The sequence below is a fragment of the Pezoporus flaviventris genome, unplaced genomic scaffold (assembly GCF_033815535.1).
Source record: "Pezoporus flaviventris isolate CSIRO_AGI_PZ_B2104156 unplaced genomic scaffold, CSIRO_AGI_Pfla_v1 ptg000002l, whole genome shotgun sequence".
Taxonomy (NCBI): domain Eukaryota; kingdom Metazoa; phylum Chordata; class Aves; order Psittaciformes; family Psittacidae; genus Pezoporus; species Pezoporus flaviventris.
In genome coordinates this window covers 68,809,925-68,825,701 of record NW_026892550.1, presented here as the reverse complement: position 1 = coordinate 68,825,701, position 15,777 = coordinate 68,809,925, and the positions used below count along the sequence as shown (strand labels likewise).

The window sequence follows — 15,777 nt, the reverse complement described above, 5'->3', positions numbered from 1 at the left end:
TGCCTGTCATTCAGCCTGTCACTGAAAAGTATGTTTTAGCGGTATTTCTCTTTCTGGATGGCTGGTTTTGAGCTGCTCAGGCTGCTTGAGGAGGCAGAGAAAGCCACAGCTTGGCCTTCACCCAAACCCTTTCTTAAAGACTGTCCTCTTACTGAACAAGACTTCATGATTGGCAAGTATGACAAAATGGCCCAGATGAGACTGATGCCTGTCAGGTGTAGAAAAACACTGACGATGGGATAAGACAGGAGTGGCTGTGGAAATGCATTCTGGTCACCTGATATTCACAAGCTGCTTTTTGAATTCTTTCTATTTAAAAATGTAGCGTGGGATCTGAGGTCTATTGAAGGAGGACATTTAGAATGAAGCACACAGTGAGTTTGGGAGGACGGCTCCTTTGGTTGTTTCCTCCCTCCCCCCTGTAATGAATGAGCCTGGTGTGGAAAGAGGGATGGGGCAGCAGACCTACACTGCTGTAAATCCATATGGCTTGACCAGATGCAACTACCTAAATAGGTCTAAAGAGACTTCAGTCGGTTGAAGAGCTGGCCTGGGCAGTTGTTCTTTAAGAAGTTAGCCTGTTTCTAGTATTTACCATCATCAGAGTCAGTCAAATTCCCTGTTTGTGACATCAGTGCAATGTTTTCCAACTGCCAAGCAGGGTACATGGGACGAGCGGCCAGGGTCTCCACTAAGTTTTCTCTGCAATGTTTCCCTCCAGGGCTGGTGGAAAAACTTAATGGTTATTGGCAGAGCCTTTGCTGCACACTTCCCAGCACTGTTGGGCACAGTGTGAGCAAGGGAGATTTCAAGCAGCCTTTAGTCCTCTCTACTTTGCACCAGTGAACTTGGATAATGCAGAAGAGCAGCAGCAGCCAATCACCACCTTAATGGTACAGCCCACCAGAAAGTGCTGCTTCTTCTGTGATGCTTTTTACCGTGATGGTTCTGTGATGTTTTACCAACAGGTAAAAACAGGATGGGATGGGACATCCAGAGCAGCAACAACTGCATCTCAACATCTCTAAAATCCCTGAAATAGCCCCAGCATTAAGAAAACTGAATAGAAACAGCACCTCACCAGTGAGCAGTTAAAACAACACCCTGTTAATTTAAACACAATAAAGTGTCCCTATCTCAACATGTATTTAACCTCTCTCTAATGAATGGAGTAACAGTCATGACTGAACATCAGCCTGTTAATCCCACATCATGACATTCCCTGGTTCACAGCCCTTCTTGTCTGCACGCGTGATCCCGTTTCCACATACCTGGTGTTTCTTATCTGCTGTGGGAGATGACCTGGAACGTATATGCACAGGGAATGTCTGATTGTCGTACCTATCAAGCAAGTCTTCCACAGACACTGATTTCCCAGATTTCCTGGCAACGGAGGGTATTTCAAAGGCCTGCTCCTGCTTTCTGTAGCGAGGCTGGTCCTGCATGCCCAAAGGGTCTGTCTGCATGCTTTTGATGAGCTCTGTTTTGGATCTGTAATCCCGGTACCTCTCTGTTTTCGGTCGGCTTGTGACCAAGCTGTCCTGGCACCCTGCCTTCTTCTCATTTCCACTCATGTCAAAGCAGCCCATCAGACCAGGAGGAAGAGTAGAAGATATCTGCCTTGTCCTGGATATCCGCTCTATGGACTCTCTCCGGCGGTAAAGGTTCTGGTCCTGGAGAGAGTTCATGCTGGAGGCAGAGGAAAGGCTCTGGCTGTCTGGGCCACATGGCTGTAGGTAGGAGCTGTGGGAGCGCTCCCTCAGCAGCCCCACATCTTGTGAGGATGGACGTCTTCCTGTTTTGCGCTCAATGTAGTCAGCAAGGGCATTCTGCTGGAGCTGCTTGAGCTCCGGCTTGGAAAGGCTGGCTGTGGAAGAAACTTTGCCATCCCCTTCGAAGATCTTACGCCGATCAGCCACCGTATTCTCTGGGAACACAAAGTGGATGCTTTTCTTCTGCAAGGAGAAAGGCGATGGCTCCCCATCAGAGATGCCCACCTCGTTCATCTTCTCTGGCTCCGAGTAAGACCTCTTCTTTTGCTCTGCTGTCAGCCGCTTTCGGCCCCCAATGCGCAAGATGTGCTGTGTCTTGGCGTAGTCCAGGGCGGACAGGCTGCCTTCTGTTGGGGTGATACTGTGCCTCTCCTTAGGGGTGTGTGGAGACGGCACCATGCTCCTCATGCCCACATGGGCTGAAGCAGGCCTCTGTGTCATCCTCTTGGGTGTGCTCCCGAATGGGGGGCTGATGCGACGGAAAGAAGTTGCCTTCAGGACCCTGGACTGAGCATCTTTAATGCTGTTCCTGTAAGCTCTGTTAAATGGTGTGTCCAGCTGCGATCCGTGGGCATCATGGATGTTATCCTTCCAGAGGACTTCCTTCTCAGGCTCAGTTCCCAGCTGGAATGTGCTTTTACTCCTTGGGAGCTGAGCCACCCTTATTTGTGCTTCATTTTCAGGACACAGGCTGTAGTATTCGCTGGGTCTTGCCTGCTTCACCGAAGCCACCATTTGCAGCTCTACAGGGCGCCAGTCAGCCTCCTCCAGCTTCCCATTCCTGATGGAGGGGCTGGAGACCCTGCCTGGCTCGCAGGGCAGCTGGCTGGGCTCATGGAACTTGCTCCGCATGTCCTCCAGGCTGTACAGAGAACAGCTCACACTGGAGGGCTGGCTGGTCCTGCTCGGCCTGTAGTGCTGGCCAAAGCTGGGAATACCAGCACTCTGGGGCTGGTTAGTGCTTTTCTCTTGCTGCTCAAACTTGCTGGCCTTTTCCAGCACTGAGCAGCGGGACTTGCCAGCATCTGGTTTACCATAAGGAAAGCTTTGGGTGCTGCTAGAGCTGAGCTGGCTCCTCCCAAAATCAGAGGTCTTTGGGTGCTGTGGAGAAGGGGGCTCCTCACACTTTGGTTCGGCAGCATGGAATGGGCTGATATTCCTGCCTCCCTCCTCCTGCCTTGCAAAGGCCTGTGGGTCCACATTACTCCACTGTTTGTGCCCCTGTCCCCTGTGATCCTTCTCTTTGCTGCTGCTGCTGCTCAAGAAGGACAGTGTGGTGTTGGAATAACTCTCACCCAATTGCACATCTCTGATCTCAGAGTTGCTTTGCCTCCTGGAGCTGTCTGGGACGTCCTGCAAGGAGGAGAAGCCATACTGCTGGGCCTTGCTGTGACACCACTGGTGGTGAGCAGCAGCATCTCTCTCGTTTATCTGTGCACTGCCATTTTTGTCCTCCTGGGATTCAGCTGTCCAGTCCTCTTTGGGCTGGTAATGGGCTCTTCTCTCACAAGTATCCCTCAGCTGGGGTTGCGGAGCTTGAAAACTGTGTTTGGAGGCCTGTGCAGTACTTGTGCAGGACTCTTGGTTGCTGTGTACTCCTTTGTAAGGAGGTAACAATTCCTCCCTTCTTGAGGTGGTCAGGCAGACTTCTGGGCATGCCATGCTAGGAGCTTTTTGCTGAAGAAGTTTTGCTGCAGCATCATGCTTTATCTCAGCTGCTAGGGGCTGGTAGAAGATGGTCGATCTGTTTGTAGTGCTTTGGCTTTCATTCTCATCAAGGCTGCTGGCTATGGCCTTGTCATAAGAGGCTGGAATTGGTGGAGAGTACCCACTTTCTTTGGCCAGAGCTGGATAAAGCATCCCATTACTGCTTACAGGAGGCTGGGGCACCTGGGCATAGTGTGGCTCTGGGGAGGGTACTGGGTAGACACCAGTAGGCAGCAGGGGCTGCCCCGGCTGCGCTGGCTGGGAGTAACTCTGCTTGGGCTTCATGGTGGGGCTGCTCTCTGGGCTCTTCTCCACCACAGTGTGCAGATGTCCTTCTCCAAAGGGGGTTTTCTGCACTGGCCCCTGGGACAGGGTGCTGACAAGTGGAGGCCAGGTCCCTTTCAGCTGGGTTCGACCAGGCTTGTTCAGATCAAGGCCAGTGCATGAGCTGGGCTTCTCGTGATGTCTGATTGCTGCATAGCTGTCGCTGCGGGTGGGAGGCAAGGGAGGTCCCTTGGGGGGTTGGTTTTTGCTGTCCAAGGAGCCCTGGCCTGGCTGAGCCCAGGAGGGAGCTGTGTTGTGCTGGCTGAAGAGCCTGATGTGGCTGCAACCATCCAGTGAAGCCTGGACCTCACAGCTTGGAAGCAAGGCAGAGGACTTCACCTCATATTCCTTAGAGATCCCCTGCTGGGCATCGTAGACTGTCTTGACATACCTGATGTCAGCTTGCCTCATCCTCTCGTGTGGGCCGCCTTGGGGCTGCATGCTGTCTGTGGAGCAGGAGTACTCCTTGCTGAATGGAGGAGCAGGGTACTCAGGGATACTGGAGTTGGTGGAGAAGGAGCTGTAGGCAGAGTCTCTCTTGTTGTGGAGGTGGGAGAGCTGGTCAGTGCTGTTGGTGGACTTGGCTGGGGACAGGTGACAAGGGTGGTAGCCAGGGGAGGAGTGGTCCAAGCTCTCCATGCTGCCCCGGGAGCTGTACTGGTCAGGACTTCTCCTCAGATAGCCATGCTCATAGCCAGAGAGATCGCTGGTGGAGGAGCTGCAGAAGAGCAAGAGGAGAGTAAAAACGCACTGCCAGAAGAGGAGAGGCACAACAACTTATAAGTGAGCTCAGAAGCAAGATGTTTAGTTTTGAGATGAAAACCCATATTTGGGTCTTACTCCATCCCCTGTTTGTAGTCATCCCAGTTCACGAAGAGGAACTGTTTGACATTGCAACACATGGCTCTTATTTACCGCAGAAGGGTGGGAGGGAAATACAGACAGAAAGATGGTACATCACTGGAGCCAGGGAGGATCAACCCCACCCATCAAACCTATCCAAGGCACTTGGAAAGCTGAATGAGCCCCAATGCCACAGAGGAGAAGGAGAGGAGCACGAGAGGCACTCTGGGGAGAATCTAATCTCTTCCTTTTTTTCCCCATTTCATTTCTTTTTATGGAGAGGAAGGCTATGTCCTGGCAGGGTTCCTGGAAATTCAGCTGTCCCAAGGATAGTTTGTTTGCTGTGAGAAAACTAAACTGACAAGACAGAGAAAAGATGCATGTGGTTGTGTGTGGAGGCAAGTGGGAGGTGTAACAGTAGAAGGGGTTTGAGAATGCCCCAGGAAGTCTTCACAGCCACCTCCTCACATAGGAGGACGTGCAGGACATCTTAGCATCTGCTCTGAGGTACATGTGTGTCAGAAGAGGGGTCACTGCCTTCAAAAAGAAGGATATTTGGACATCTTTCCATCAGTGAGAAGGGAGCATCTTGTGCCAGCCACAGTCCCTCCTTACAGGGGAGCCAGTTTCCCCTGGATAATCTCTTCTCCCACATTCAAGCAAATGCATTGAGGATTTGGGATTGTAGCCTGAGGATTTCACTCTTCTTCCCTCTGTTCCCAGCTCCACTCACTTAGATATTGTTTTTCTCTAGTTCCCTGTGCAACTACGTGCGCTGTGCTGGCAGAGCCACAGGAAAGCACCATGAAAGGAAAGACTGCTGTCCCATGCGAAGGGTGGTAGAGCAAGGCTTGAAGCTGGAAGCAGGAACGGAGAGGAACCTGGGTTTGCCAGAATGCAAGCTGGAAAGGCAAGCTCCATTTCTATGTGCTTTGCTCCACTGGAGCAACAAACTTAACCCTGCTCTATGTAGCGGTGGAGCTGGGGATGCACAGCAGCCTGGAAATCAAGGAGACAGCAGGTAAAACCCTCCCCAGCAAGCATCTGCTGAAAAGCTTAAAGCTTCCTCCAGTTGTATCCCAACCAGCCACCTCCACCTGTAGCTGGACTAATACCCACAAGCCCAAAGGACAGACAGAGAGGGGAAGGCTGCTAAGAGAGAGAAAAGGCAGGAGGAATCCTGCCTTCAAGGGAAAAAAAGCAGCAGCTCTGCAGAGGGATGCAAAGGAACACAGGCACAGGCAGAAAGAGATATGGCAACTCTCAGGGAAAAGCTGGCCTACTCGTTTAAATGCACCACTCTTATTTTAGTTTCACGTAAGCATCTCCCTGGCAGTGCTGGCCGCTAGATGTTCCCCGTGCTCCTCGTCGGAGACTGAGCTGTACTGCCAAGTGCTCTGCCAGGAGCTGCGGCAGGGAAGCAAAGCCCCTCGGTGGGAAACGAATCTGCTACAGCATAATCTGTGCTGAAGGCCAGAGAAGAACATATATTCTTCTGCAACCATCTCCTCACTTTTTTTTTTTGATGCTATTTTCTTTTTCCTCCCCTCTGCCAAGGCTCAGTCTGGCCTGTAAGAGAAATGTGTTAATACAGTGGCTAGAAGGAGAGTTTCCCACACCTGAAATCATTCTGCCTTTCCAGGGAAAACCCTCAAAGGGCAGAATTTAAACTTGAACCCCCTCAAGCTGTCCCAGGATTTACCCCCAATACATTTTGGGACTGCTGATGGTAGCTGAGGGGTCTGTCTCCTCCCCATACTCATCACACTACATGGCCTCACAGAAACAGCCCCATCACTGCTTCCAGTCTCCCATGGCCAAAACCAGAGTGGCCTTGTACCACCTTCTTTTAACAGCACTAAGGTTACTAGTTTAGTCTTTTGGGGACTGATAAACCCCTGTGCTAACTTCTTACAGAAGCAGCCATGCACATACAGCTATGATAGAGCTGACCCCTGCAGAAAGTGATAGCCAAAACCAGGAAATCCCTTGCTGAACTTCTCACCCGGGGAGTATTGTTGGTGCTGCACTACTTGGCTGCTCCTGAGAGTGGCTTGGTTATGCTTACAGGCACAGATGCCCTGTACCTACACCCTTTCCTTCCTCTTTTTTTTTTTCTTTTTTATAGGCTAACTTTTACTTTGGATTTCTTTTCCTTTGCTGGGGAAAAAACCATGCTGTGTTTCTACACAGGGACAGCCCATGGGATGCAGAGCAAGACTCTAGCTCCTGCAACCGGTTCCATAGAAAGCTGCATTAACATCCTGACAGTGGGTTCCCATCTTGGTGGGAAGGGGGATTTTAAAAGTAATTGATTTCCTAGCTGTTAATCACCTCATAGAGCACTTAAAGGAGGAAAACACAGCCACTTACTTTATCTGGGTAACGAAACAGGAACCAAAGCCTTCCTAACTCTAATCCTAACGACCTGGCTGTTTGTAAACCTATCAGCTCAGGTTGGATGGCGTTTTGAGCAACCTGGTCTAGTGGAAGATGTCCTTACCCATGGCAAGGGGTTGGAACTGGATGAGCTTTAAGGTCCCTTCCAACCCAAATCCTCCTATGATTCTATGATGTGATTCGGCTTTACCTCTCTGCCCAAGAAGCACAGGATCACAGCCATGTAGTGCTTACCTGGAGTGGTAGGACTGATGCCAAGGGGTGCCAAGCGTACCCTGAGATATTTGCATCATGCTGGGATTGGGCTGGTTCTCCGCAAGTTTGCTTGAATGCCAGGAATGAGGCCGGCCTGGAGTTTCACTCCGCCTAGGTGAAAGCAGAAGGATTTTGCACATCAGCAGCAGCCCAGCTCTTCCATGGAAGATGTGAATGAAATGTAAAGTAAAACCAACAGCCACGTTTAAAATTGCTCATGCTCACTTCTGTTTCATTGCTATATTCTCACCTCTTCCAGCGAATCAAGCAGTGATCACACACAGTTCTTGACATTCATACAACACTCCCCCAATATTTGCAAGACAAGAGGCATGGGCACTCCCCCAATATTTGCAAGACAAGAGGCAGACAAAGGAGTTATTGCCAAATGCAGAGGGTCTTCCCCTCTACCTCCCAGCCAGAAGCCTCCTCACTTGGGATGAGCCTAGGGGCGCATCCACAGGGATGAGTTTACAGGCTGGGCTACATGCGGACTCCCACACGTGATTGTGATGGATGCTGAAGGAGCGCTATTCTCAAAAGGTTCTCTTAATTTTCAAGTAGCAGCTGGCAAAGTTATCTAAAGGATCCAATACCATGAGGGGGTGGGAGCATGCACAATGCTGTTTTGATCTCTCCTCAGTGCTGATAAAAATGCAGGAAGGGACATGACTACCAAGTGCCACAATATGTGTCCTCCAGCTGTCCCCCCGCAGTGTGTGCTGTCACCAAATCATCAAGGCTCAGGCCAGCCTCCATCAGTTCTTAACAGGAAAAAAAGTATCAGCAACCTTATTTAAAGCACATAATGGTGCAATGGAAAGTCAAAGCAGGGGATTAGCAATCAAGTACCCTGAACATGCTGCAGACTCTGCTTCCCCCCAGCCTTTCGGCGTGTCCTTAATCTTCTCACTGCTTTCCAGGGGTGATCTCTTCCCCTGCTCTAGCGCTCATCTCCACAGCTCCTCATTCTCCCTGTGAGAACAAGGAGCAGCACTATGCCTATGTACCACTGAAGTCCCAAATGTGACAGCCTGCAGGACAACCTTGACTACTTAGAAAGCATAAATGCAAAAAGACGGTATGACACATCTTTAAAGTTTCTGTCTCACTAAAAATGTCACAGTAAAGCATGTCCTGAATAAGTCTGTAAACAGATTAAAATGCCCTCTGCAGATGGATACCAGATGCCAAAAGAGGGCTATTCAGTACTGCCTAGGACTGTGAAAAGAAATGGTACAGGAAAATGCACAAAGTGAAAAATGATTGTTAGGGTTATGTCTTTTACAAATAAATGCCAGCACTGGCTGATGTTCTATGAAATGGAAAAACACTGGCAAAAAGTGAGAGGTAGAACCACTTCACCAGTAGTTTTTGCATACAGATTTCAGAAGCACAGGTCACTCTCTTATCAGCAGCTAAAAGAGGAAAGAAAAAGTGACATTCTTTTCCTTTTAACATTTGTTGTGACAGGGCTGTCTTAAGGAAAGCTGCAATGGACGCATACATAGGGCAAGCTGAACTGAGCGCTGCTTTACCATTACTTGTGTAGGTGTTATTTAAAACAGAGATCTTTTGTTAAGTTCCTTGCCCAGAGAAATGAGGAAGCTGAACACTGCCAGATGGGACAAACTGTTAAGAATAAGCCACATTCTTGCCTTTTCCGTTGCAGAGATTTAAGGACTCTGTACTTTAGAGTAGAACGAGCCCACAGCATTAATTTTACTTGTGAAAGCAAACTGAATGATCACAGCAAAGCATCTTATCCTTTGATTTGATCAGCAAAAAGCTGCAGGGAGCTCTGTAGCCAGTCTTCTGAGCCACAGGTATTTTAAACCCTTTTGGTCAATATCCTTGTAATAATACAACACATGGACAGCAAAGCTGTGAATTTCAGTCAGAAGACTTGCCATGCCAGCTCTGTGTGGGATAACCTTGCCTTGTTTCCACACCTACCTGATCCTGGAAACACGGATTAAGGGTAACCGAATCTTAGCCAAGCTTAAGCCAAGACAAGAAGCACTGCAGTACACATGATCTCCAGCTTATGTTGCAGACTCATGCAGGGCATCTCCAGGATGGAAGTATGGGGTTGTTTGTGCAAATATGTTCACTGAAAGGCAGAGAACACTGGGTCTGATCCTGTCTCCAAGGAATCAACTGAAAGACTCTCCCTGCAGCTCTGAAGGTGTAAAAGCAAGGCACAGCTGATGCTGCCAGTGCCTGTGGGGGGGGGGGTTGTTCATGGAATGCCAAGACATTCATAGCTTCAGCCTTCTGTAGCACCTGAAAATAGCACCTTGCTTCACCCTACCTCCTTAAGCTTAGCATAGAATCGTAGAATCAGACTGGTTTGGGTTGGGTTGGGTTAGGACCTTAAAGTATATCCAGTTCCATGGGCAGGGACACCTTCCACTAGACCAGGTTGCTTCAAGCCCCATTCAACCTTGCCTTGAGCACTGCCAGGGATGGGGCAGGTACAACTTCTCTGGGCAACCTGTGCCAGCACCTCACCACCCTCACAGGGAAGAACTTCTTCCTCATGTCTAATCTAAATCTCCCCTCTTTCTTTATCATTATTATTGCCTAATTAGGGGAAAGTACTGGAACTGGTGTGCAATGTGACAGTGAGCACCATGGTGCTCACTCCACAGTGTTCTCTAAAGGAGAACAGCCATCTCTTATTACAGATCGAAGGGGAATTGAACATGGTTAATCTGCCAGTTCTGCAATGGCTTTTGGTTACACTTGGTTTACTGCAGAGCACAACTTCGGAAGCAATAAAAACCAGAGCAAGATTAAACTCAAAAGAGTTTAATGGCAGAACCATTTTTGTAAAGCCCACAACATGAGATCCTGATTCATCCCAGACAAACTGGCCAAGTGATTAAGCTTGCAAATTCCTGACTTGAGTGAAGACAAATAAATCACTGGATCTTTCAGTGGTATAAATTTGGCATGGCTCAGCTGCCTTCAACAAAGCCAGATGCAACAGTTCACTCTTTGTTCCAGGCATTTGTAAGATTTCAAAATGCAGAACTGTAGTAATAATAACAATAGTGATAATAATAATAACAACAAAAATAACAAAACTACTTCATCCCCCTATCCTTCACACTAGTTCCTCAAGGGCTGCACCACACTTGTAAAAACATCTGGACAATCTTAGTACTAAAAATTTCTCCACTTCAGATAAAGGAGAAAGTGATCCCTCTGTTGTAAATGCCAAAGCTGGAAAAGAGACCCCTGTTTCCTCATGGACACCTCCAGTGATCAGATAACCTGGGCATCACGACAAATGCCTTGGAGCAAAGATACCCAGACAAGGCAGAGGACCTTGGTGCAGTGCTGGCATCTAAATAGGCTCCATGGCAGCTGTAACACTGATTACTCAACCAGATATTGCCAAATTCACCACGTAAACTGGAAAAAAGGGAAAAGAATAGTCTTTAATCTTGTCCAGCTGCTGTTATCTGAATGCTCCTTGTTGTTATATGAGCCACATCATTTTTAGACAAGAAACGTGACCAGCACATTAGCAGTCTCCTCTAATGCAGTCTGACAGAGGCTTGATGCTGTCTGGGCTGCAAGGACCATACTGACATTCCTGAGGCCCTTTACCATTAATAGCTCTGTAGCTAGTGCTTATTGTGAAGAGCTGAGCATGTTCTTCCGTGTAATCCCTAGATTATTTTAATGCTTCGTATGCAAAACAGTGATGGAACTTTATAAAGATACTTTGTTAGCAACTCTACAAATGAATCGGCATCTACAGAACAGCCATCCAAAGCTTTCTTCACAGTGTAATTGAAAGACTGATTTATGTTTTTCCCAAGGTTACAAACTAAAACCATCCAAAGCCATACTTGCTCTGTAGAGTAGACGTAGCATAAGAGTGTCAAAGGAAGATGCTGAAGATAGAAGGGTTTCACAAGGAAAGCACCTTCCCTTAGGAAACAGACTGAATTTTATCCTCACAGATAATAACAGGATGTAACTCAGCCTTTTAGAAAGCTAATGAGCGCAAGTTAGGGAGGGGATGTTGTGGCAGATCAATTAGCAACACAGAGTCATCAATGCCCCAGTAAAGAGACCTATTTCTACTGCAACACACCCACAGAGCTTGTGGAGAGTTGAGTTTTCATCAGTCTTATGTCTGTCAAACACGTCATTTGAAATGGCTGAAGAGACCTTTTGTGAACAATTATTCTTCTACCACTGACTGAGTGTTCATTTTTTCCTCTGTCCCAGCAAGCTTCAAAAACTTCCTTAGCAAAGATAGGGAACACTGAAGATAAAGCCTTTCAAAAAAAGCATCTTTCCCCAAGGAGCAGAATCTACCTGTGGATCCAGGCAGGAGCAATGGTCACTGGGACACATTCTCCATGACCTGCAGGGATGAGTTTGACTAGCTGCTGCTGTTAACATGACAAAGAAAGATGGGAAGACTTAGAGAACTAAGTCCAAGAGGGTCACTGTGCCATCACAGACAAATGTGCAGCATATCCCTGTGGATATGCTTCCCCCTCCCAGCAGCTGTGTAGCCTAGGAGACTGTGCGGGAGATTGGTGCGGCTGGAAGGGATGGCCTGGCCCATTCATCTGGGAGGTAGGAAGGAGGGGTGTCCTGCAGCAGACACCCTCCTCCTGTAGAAGAGGAGAAATACTTGGATGCAAGTGCAAAGCTTGTGCCTTTTGGATCTGATCCCAGGCATCCAGTAACAAGAAAGCAAGCCAAAAAGGCAGCTGCCCATCCCTATCGCATCATCCTCATGGTGGCAAAGATTTCAAGCTGGTGATATTTTTAAACTAAAACGTTACTAAGAAGTAACTAAGAAGTTACACTAATAACAATGTGGTAGAGGTAGTATGGCCTGAGCTGTACCCTGCTGCATGGTGCAGTAGGCTCTTTCAATACAGAGAGATCCTTCATGTGTAAGCTCCCAGGATGATGGTGTACCTGCACCAACAGAAAGCAGAAACAACAATCTGAATTTTTACCTGTCTCCAAGATGGAAACATCTAAAGGAGCACTAGCATAACAGGGATATGTTCTACAGGCATCCTAATGTGTTGCTGCGGTCCCTGTGACTAGCTATTAAGCAGGAGATGAAGGGAAAACTAAAGCACTCAGAAGCCTATTAGGGTTTCTACAGAGCAAGGCTACAATCCACTCAAAGCAATGTCGCTCTTAATTAACGTTCAGTCATGGTTCTAAAAATAAGCATAACAGATGAGGCCAGTTTGAAAGAAGTTGGACCCTAATGGCTTCAGCTTGGTGTGTCTATCACTGGATCTCTCTTTTTAGGCTTGGCTAAGCCCTTCTGGTAAATTCTGGGGCAGGAGACACCGGGAGTGAGCTCTGTCCCTTCATAATTTTGACTTAAAAAAAGGACTCTTTAGAAAAAAGTCCTGAACTGTATGAAATGATATTTCATGTCCTGCATCTTGGCCAAGAGTGTCTTCTCACCCCTATAGGACAGGGAGAGTCTCTTCCCCCAAAACCCTCTTTATGCTCAGACTAAAACCCCCTCACTTCATAAGATTCAGCTGAAATGTGTGAATGTCCTCATACCAAGAAACAACCTTCTTTTCCCCAGTATGTTAATCTCTGCAACTTCTAAAGGACAACTGCCCACCCAGGAAATCCCTTCAGAGTATCTCATAGATTTAGCAGTCTCAGTCTTAAACTAAGAAAAAAACTGATAGAAACCTGATAAAAATACCCCAGCTGAGCTCAGGGCTCTACCCAAAGCCTGTCTGGCCTCATTTCTCTCTCCAGCCCCTTTCCCAGTGGCAGAGGCAGATGTGCCTGCATGTTGCTTCCAGCTGATCTGTCAGACGCTATTTGGTTTTCCCTTTGACAAGCATCACTTGGATGTCTGTGTTGCATCAGGCCCTGGGTGCCACATCAGAGCTGGGAGACAGGTAGTGGGCTCCCTAAAGTCCCCCTGTGGTGAGGAAGCAGAGGATTAGAGGTTTCTGCTCAGATTTCCTACCACCATCACCAAGTCTTTGAGAGAAACTCCCCAACATACCCCTGGAAAGAAAAGCACTGTGAGAAAGCAGAGATGACAGCCACATGTCTGGATGTACATATTTTTTCCCATCATTTTTCTCAACTCCACATGCAGGAAACAGCCTGTTTCTCATCCTCCTCTTCTCTCCCTCCTTTCACCAAAAGCAGGCAGACAGAAATGGTGCAGAAAGATTATTTTGTGCATGGGAGTGACTCCATGGATGGGAGTGACTAAGGCCACAGCAGCATTCATCATGCTGCTTCTGGTATGCGACAAGGTGTGGATGGCTGAGGCGCATGAAAGCACAAGTGCTGCAGCAAAATTTCCCAGAGTTTGCAGAAAAAAAAAAATTGCCTTTTTTTTGAAAAAAATGCTCTCCAGCCCAAGCTGCAGAAGGAAATGCTGGGATCACTCAGAGGCAATGGCAGCTATGAGAATGATTGCTCCTTAGTTGAACTTAGGAACAGTCAAACAGTGTAATTAACGGTTATTGGTCTTGTATGTCACACTCTTGGGTTATCACATTTCTTTGGTTGTCTTATCCAAGAAAGGGGCATTTATCCTTTTTCCAGGAAAGGAAACAAAGGCCTCGACAGGTGAAGTGTCTTACATAAAATCACCCCAAATCACAGGCCTACCGCAGAGTGCAGTATAGGAGCCAGGGCAGGTGCTGCAGCTTCATTTTCCCTCACGTAAGCATATGTTTGACAGGCAATATTTAGATTGAGAACTTTGCCCTGCACAAAGAAAGGGTCCAACTGACATTCCCTGACACTAACCAGACAACAGGCTTGAATAGGAACAGTAGGGCCTTGGTTGTTAGTGTGAGAGGTGATGTATACAAGCTTCACTCTTGTTGATTACCGGATTCAGACGTTGTCCTACCAGGATCTTCTGACAGCTTTCTTTTTGAAAGAAAGCATTACCAAGCAAACACTCTAAGTATGATTTAAATTGCAAAAGAAAGAGTATTTCAGAGGTCTATTTTGAGAAAGTGCTTGGTGCCAGGATAGTCCATCTGTGCTGTTCACACCACGCTGTGGCTTGGACATGTGGGAGCCAAGACAGTCTCCTGCCTGGTAGTTAGAGCACGTGTAGGCTAGAATGAGGAGCTGGTGAGCACTGGATTACAGACTCTCTGCAGCTTTGCACTTCCTGCTACAATTTTACTCTGTTTCCTTTGCTGGAAAGAGAGGAAGAAAGAACAGACGTGGAAGAGACAGCTGACTGACTTAGAGTCTTTGAAAAGGACCCTATTATTTCTTGTCTGCTCCAGGCATTCACATCATCTCTCATGGCACAGGCAGCCAAATCCTACAGTGGCTTCCCCTGCCCACGACTTTGCAGAAGCCACAGAGCTGCATTGATTTACCTGGATTGATGAATTGGCCCAACAGGCTTAATTCAAATAATTTTTCCTCATTCTTCTCCAGCCAGTAAATTTGTTAAAAAGACAGAAAAACAAGCATAGCTTGGATTCTTTCTCACCCTGATATCAAACACACAGCAACTTGCAACAGGAGAGACTTCGAAACAATGGAAGGAATGTGTTTTCCTTGTTTCGTTCAGTGCTTAGGAGGAACTTGGTGGCTGGCAGCAGGAACGCTGCCCTGTGAGCCTGATTATCCCAACAGAACGTGGACTATGAGTCATGGCAGGTAACCAAGGGGATTTTCAGGGCAGCTTTCAAGCCATAGCTGGCTTCTTCTCTGAGTTACAGGGCTACAAATCACAGACTACAGTAATAAACTCCACACCAAAGTGCTCATGTAGAAATGACAAATGGGAGAGAAGAGGAAAGTCCTTTAGGTGCATGTGCTGAATGTATGTACCTATATACACACATATGGGGAGGGGATATGTTCACAGACTGCTTGCTGAGGTACTGCAAGTCAAAAAAGAGCAAAAGGTACCAAGGGGAGTTAAAACTTTTAGCTAGTCAGGTGAACTAGCCAGAGTAAATTGTGATTTACTCCTAGCTGGGAATTCCCACCTTCCCACTGTTCCTGCAGGGAGCAGGTGGCCGTCCTTGAGTATATCACTGGGGCTTACACCAGTGGGGTGAGCTGAGTAGCAAACCTGCAGTGATCTAACACAACTCAAGCCACTGAACAGCTAACAAATCCATCCTCTGCTTCAGGGAAACTTTCAATCACTTTGGTAATAAACATATTTTGTTGAAAAACACCCCTGAATCTAGATTAGACCTAATTCTTCCCTCCCTCTTACCTCAGATTGCCCTTTACCAATGGGTAGAGCTGTAGTAACGTGGTTGCACAGGCTGGCAATACACCCTGGCCTTGTTTATTTTGCATAGTGGAGGAAATGAGGCAAAGCTTCAGTGAGCAATCGCTGAATGTACACTCGGGAGGGTGAGCTGCAGACTGCTGCCATGCTGCTCCTTTCCACAGGTGCTCAATAACACCTGAGGAACCTGAGCTCTGGATTCCCCTCCAA

The 15,777-nt window shown here is 47.7% G+C and overlaps 1 protein-coding gene across 7 annotated transcripts in view; it reads right to left on the bottom strand.

Moving 5' to 3' along the window:
- The window catches only part of SHROOM3 (shroom family member 3), a 143,362-nt gene that overhangs the window by 15,110 nt on the left and 112,475 nt on the right, over positions 1-15,777 (bottom strand). For all 7 annotated transcript variants that reach the window (XM_061442836.1, XM_061442820.1, XM_061442829.1 and 4 more), the window contains 2 exons: positions 7,281-7,412; positions 1,272-4,521 (listed from right to left, as the gene is read on the bottom strand). In XM_061442836.1, coding sequence (XP_061298820.1) covers positions 1,272-4,521; positions 7,281-7,412 — 3,382 coding nt within the window. The remainder of the gene's footprint in view (positions 1-1,271; positions 4,522-7,280; positions 7,413-15,777) is intronic.